Below are 6,291 nucleotides of genomic sequence, written 5' to 3' on the forward strand. Positions count from 1 at the left end.
CAACTTGTGTACTTGGGATCGATACAGATATTTCATAGACTATATATATGGTTCAACACAGTACTACAAAGCAAAGCATGTCTAAGAAGAAGAAAAGATCAAAGAATTCCTTCGCTTGGAATGAATGGCCAAGAACCAAACAACATCTCTTGTCAAAGAATAAAAAAGAAAGATCCCAACAACACCCACCACTTTAACCTTCATTCACATTTCATATTAGCTAGCAAGCTAGCGCTTCTAGTTTCTCCTTTGTGTTTGTCTGGATTAGTTTTGCTTGGAACAATAATACAGATGAGGGTGGAGGGCCTAGCTAGAAATCTATTAAAGGGGCTTTGAATGAATCTGTGAATAGTTAATAGCCAGCAGCAGGCTTTAGGTACTCTGAATTCTTAGGCAATAAGGAATCCCAGAAGAGCATTCAATTCTTGTTTCTTAAGACTCAACAAAGCAACGAGGGTGTAAGTCTCTGCTGTAACAGAGAGACGCGACAAACCCTACACAAAATACTGATCAATGATCATCTCCTTCTATATGTACCCACGCAGAAAAGACTATATCCAATCCCCTCCAAGTTTCCCAGAAGAAACAAGAACATATCAGCTGGGTAAAATTTACAGAACCTAGAAATCTGATTTCGATTTGTGCTTAATTATATTAAAAATGAATAGATGAATTAAAGTTCATGCATGCTAAGTGTTCATCAATGATAATGCTGATTCTGATCCCAACAGAAGGTACCTTATTTTATTAACAGCGTACTAGAAAAACATAGCCAGTGAAAGAGAAGAACTCAAAGATCAAACCACTCTCCATGGAAACTAAACAAGCTTAGCTAGCTACTATCAGGCAAGTCCGTACGTACGTACTTATATATATAGCAACTAACATTTGTTCTGTAAAACACAAGCCCGCCCTCTAATCAACACATTACATCCTTCAGAAGCTTATACCTTCGTGTAGCGGTTCTCGGAGACGGCACAGGGCTGCTGTGGTTCTTCCCTGCGGCCGCCTTCTCTCCGCTACCACCCATCTCTTGATCACGGGGTGTATGATGATCGTGTTGCTTGATCTTGTCCCCAGAATACTCCGACCGGCTCGCAGAAGCTGCCGATTTCTTAGAAGAGCTACCTCCGCCGTGCCTAGTCGTGCTCGTCTCTTCACTTCGGCACCAATCGCATAGCTCAATCGGTTCCGCGTATTCACTATAGTAGTTGCTGCAATACCTAAATATATTGACCACAAATTAGTTCAAGCACAAAATGTAACGCGATCAGATGCACATGGCATTTGCTTAATTGGTCAATATTTTTATTCTCATCTTTATTAGCATTAATTAAACATTAAGATCTTCGCCATGCTAATTGCTTGCATTGTAAACATGTATATCTCTGTGTTGATGAGAATGCATGGTACAATATATATATATATATATATATATATATATATATATATGGTGTATGTATGTATATTAGCCCCATATATAGTGAGCATCATCGATCATGCATGGTGATGGTACCATAATAACATAGGTTAGTTGAGACTTGAGTGGGTGTTTTATTGAGATGGGTATTCTACCATTCAATTACCAGTACCTATCAAACACGATGATATATATATATATATATAATGATGATATGATTCAAATATGCATACGATGTCTTATAAATAGAGACTCAGACATACACACCGACATGTATGAATATAGGTAATTACTGATTAAGACGATGATGATTATGAAATGACAGAGATGAATGAAATGAATCCATACGAGTGTTGAAAGCGGTTGCGGCATTTGTTGCAGCGGAAGAGCTTGTCAGGAAAACCCACGTCACCGCACATGCAGCAAACACTCATCTTCTTCGTCTTCTTCAAGCTCGAGGACAATCCCAAGCTTCAGTCGATTAAAACGCAGAAGAAACAGAAACCCAGAATCCAAATCCAAGTAGAGAGAGAGAGAGAGAGAGGGGGGGGGGAAGCTTAAGAGTCTAGAGAGAGAGAGAGAGAGAGAGAAAGAGAAAGAGAAAGAGAAAGCGAGAGACTTATATATGAGAAAGTAATGGTGGAGCTGAGTCGGTTTGTGAAATCCATATTTATACATGAAATAAATTTACTTTTTCAGTAGAATATTAACAATTTGGATATATATTTATACACAGGTAGACCACAGGTTGCTTGCAGTCGTTTTCAGTTAGGGCAGGAGGGAGAAAAGATGTGAACCTTAAAATAGCTTAGAGGTGAGAAAATGACACTTGTGTCCCCTGCATGAGCTTGCTTCGTATCATTTCTTATTTTTATTTAGTTGTTCACATATGCCCAATATAATTAGTACGTTACAACTTACGAGTGCTATGACTACGCTCGGCAACACTGAGTGTGATGAACGCGATCCAGGATGAGATCATTGAGATGCATGTTATCATGTGTAGGAAGTTGAGGAACTCAGAACATAGTTTCAGATTTCATCGTACGTACACTAACAACTATATCCCATCGATTGGGCCGATTGGCAAGATCTTGATATTTCTAATGATATAAATTACTTGCACTTTACGTACATCTTGATGTGGTTGCTGGCATGCTGTCGATTTTTTATATTACGTGCTACACAACTTGTTCCATGCATTGAATATATATGTGGAAAATTCTTATATGCGGACCTCCCCACCACGTGGTTATGGGGCAAGCCAATCACTTATTAGAAATTTATTTCAGTATTCCAATATTATCCTCACTTAAATAACCATCATACCCAAACTACTCCCTGCTAAGCTCTTTATTGGACAGCCCCACCGCCGCCACGTGGTGGGGTTGCCCCACGGAAGAACTTTCTCTATATATGTAGTGCATGGCATGCATCTTAGATATTTTAATTCTTTTTGGTCGATGTGAAGATGAATCAAACAGAGGATTTCATTACCGGCATGTAGTTTGATTCCATGAGGCAACTTATGGTGCATACATAGTTACGGACTTGAGGATTAATTTGTCTCGTCAATTCCGTCATCCTTTTTCACAAATAATAATAATAATAATAATAACTAATTGTTAGGATCTTCAAAGCATGTATACATTTATCGGTGAGTTATGTTGGTTAAATAATTTAACTAATAATATAGAAATCATCAATTCAAATCTCACTAAAATATACTTAAGAGTACGTGTGTGTGAGTTATTTAATACAATGTAGTGGAAGAAAAAAAAAGGCATGCATGCATTTACGTATAATAGAATCGGGCCTCCACAACTTTGTGATCACATGCATATAATAATGTGTAATACTTTTAAACTGCCACAGACAGTTTCATAGTTAGAATTCTCGAGTTTCAACTTTCAACTCTCTACATGCAAGAAAATGAAGATATTATCAATGAGTGAGGATGCGAACTAGCTTGACTAAAAAACATGTATTAAACTCAGTAAAGTGTAATTGATACAATCTGATGATTCTACTGCCATCGTAATTGTTCTACATTAGTATGTACAAGGATACGTATCAGCTATAATGTCAAATTGAAGTGATTCTAGTTGATGTGGCTCAAACTCGAAATGAGGAGTGGTGTCACGCGCTTTTGGATTGAAAACTAAGAAGAGGTAAAAGGTAAATCGAGTCTTCATGAAAGAAATAATGCTCAACTCAGAAACCCTCTGCTGTCGTTTTAAGAGGGCCGGGGATCTATCCGTCATTATATTAATAGTGCCGGATAATTTGATGAATACCATAATGCTACAGTGCCTCACAGGTAATTAGAACGGTACAGTGGAGAAGATCGGGACGGTCCAGGGAGGACTAAAAGCCACAAGTGACGGGTAATTGGAATTGGACGGTCCGGAATGAGCGGAATGACAAGTCGTGTGTTTAGCACATAAAATATTGTAGCTCGTGTTGCTGATAAGTATTGGGTGGGTCCCATTTTTCCTGGGATTCGGGTACCCGTTTTGGCCTCCAATTACTGGGGGGCTGCTTCTATATTTTTGTATGTTTTTATTTTTTAAGGAGATTCTATTGTCACCTACATATTCTGATTTTTGTTTTATCTATCTTTTGTATTAACGTCACGTCATTTAAATGACTAAATATTGTGATATGATTTGCACAAAAGTCCATAACATGCATCATTAACCCCACACGGGCAGTTCAATTTTCTATAATCACACACTATTTGGCTATATAAATATGTATCTCTTATCTATAACAGAGTAAGCCTCATAAACTTCTACTCTCACATTTCTCCTACCTAACTTTAAACATATTTATCTTGTAGCTGACTTAGGCATCAGGAATCCCGACGTAACACCTTGTGTAGTTTTATTCTTACCTATCCACATTTTCGATATCCATCCTAAACAGAGAAGAATTCTTTGTGACAAAAAGTTCAAAATTTGGGAGGTCGAATAACCCTATTACTACATGGCATATATGGGTTCCTGTTTTTCCTTCATGCGCCATGAATTACTAAGATATAATTATTTATTTGAGTAATTATTCTGTGTATCCAGAACACTACGTAACACCACGTGATATTTTTATGTGGTTTACACAGCCAATCATATTACTCCATGATATAATAAAAATGCATGTGGTGAAATGTAAAAATATTATTTAAATATGAATAACCAATCAAAAATAAACATAATAAAAATGTATTAATAATAATAAAAAGATACACCACGTAGACTATGTACCGAATACATATAATAATTTTTCTATTTGTGAAAATAAAATACATCACTTTCATATAAGTTTTCGGTTACAAAAGAGTGGCATGCAAGATGTTGAACATATTGGAGTGGTTATTCATATTCTCAAACAAAAATGACATGCATATTTTCCGATCAATAGTAATAATGAAGAACAATTGCGTGCACCGAAGACTCCAGAATGAGATTGTAAATTGCCATGAAATCTTAATCTTGTTTTGAATAGGCGTGTGAGTCCTCTCAAAACCAGTTCATTAGGATCCAATCCAAATTGAGTGAAAAGAGTTTATCTAAGTAACAACGCACGACAGTCGAACACCATTTTCCTCTTTTAGTTGAAATACGTACGTGCCCGAAAGTTGATGAACGCAACAACCATGCAATACGAGAATATCTTTGTTATTTGAATTTAATTCTTATCGAAATTAATTTCAAATCTCGGCTACATTTATCTTTGTTATTTGATACTGAGTTTCTTTGCCAAGAACCTTAAGTCTCCTGTAGATAATTTTATGATAAGATGTTTGGGAAAGATAGAGATCGATATGTTTTTAATTTATGCTATCGCATTGGATTTTAGAGTACAAGTAATAATATTCATCTGTGAACTTTTTTTTTTATCAATTCATGCGTCAACTTAGGAGTACGGTTTTTGTTTGTAATTTTGTTTATTTCATCGAAATAACAGCCTTATGAGTACGAGTAAAAAGGTTTTTACACGCATCAAAATCATGAATGAATATGAAAGCATCAAACTCAATTTCCATGTCTCTGTTCACAACAATTTGTCTAGGAGATTACGTTTTCAGAAACCATGAAGGGGCCACTAGGCCAGGGTGGGGTTGTAGTGCCAAAGCGTTTGAATTGGAAAGGCTACCATTCCAACTGCTGAGGCTGTTGCGCTGCTTTAAGAGACAGCCTAATCCGGGAATGAGATTATTGCTTCCAGAGCATCAAGAAGCTCTGCTTCCTTGTAAATGATGTTGTAAATGGAAAGGTAGATATATCGTTGACGTTTGCTCAAAATCATCAGGAAAATTGCAAATGTTTTATAGAAGTAAATTTACTCACCACCTTAAGTTCTCAATCTTCATCGTTACTCACATATATTAATGACATGTGTCTATTCGCTCTTTTCTCACTAATTATGGTTACTCTAATAAATTTATTACTTTTTGAGTTTAATTATAAATCTTTTTTTTCTTTTTTAAATCATATCAAGATTAAATAACACTTAGGTTTCTTCCTTCTCCTCACATTTTTTCAATTGTGTACGTTCTTCTCATTTGTGGTAATTGAAAATTTGGAATAAATTAATTTCCTATTCATTGGTACCTTTGATAATTATGTATTTTGAGAAGGTAAATTAAAGCAATAACAACTCATGTAGAGATAGCAATCCACCAAAGAACCAAATTTGGTATTTAGCTCGAGTGGAGAAACTTTGTGGAGGCCGAGGTAGGAAGAGTTTTCCACAAAATGGCTTCGTTGTTGATACCAAGCGGCAGATGCTAAATGCAGAAATGGTATTTTGGAGAAGAAATGGCCACTGCTTGTCTTTTGGAAGCATTATTTCCTCTGAAGCCTGTTTAA

General features: G+C 36.3%; 1 protein-coding gene across 1 annotated transcript; it reads right to left on the reverse strand.

Moving 5' to 3' along the window:
• Nucleotides 1-722: 722 nt before the first annotated feature.
• LOC126803109 (uncharacterized) lies at nucleotides 723-1,958 on the reverse strand. Its single transcript, XM_050530863.1, has 2 exons — nucleotides 1,769-1,958; nucleotides 723-1,223 (listed from the first exon to the last, which is right to left on the reverse strand). Exons 1-2 carry the CDS (start codon nucleotides 1,852-1,854, stop codon nucleotides 920-922), a joined length of 390 nt encoding a protein of 129 aa, XP_050386820.1. The 5' UTR covers nucleotides 1,855-1,958; the 3' UTR covers nucleotides 723-919.
• Nucleotides 1,959-6,291: the final 4,333 nt, after the last annotated feature.

This window comes from Argentina anserina, chromosome 7, assembly GCF_933775445.1.
Source record: "Argentina anserina chromosome 7, drPotAnse1.1, whole genome shotgun sequence".
Classification (NCBI taxonomy): domain Eukaryota; kingdom Viridiplantae; phylum Streptophyta; class Magnoliopsida; order Rosales; family Rosaceae; genus Argentina; species Argentina anserina.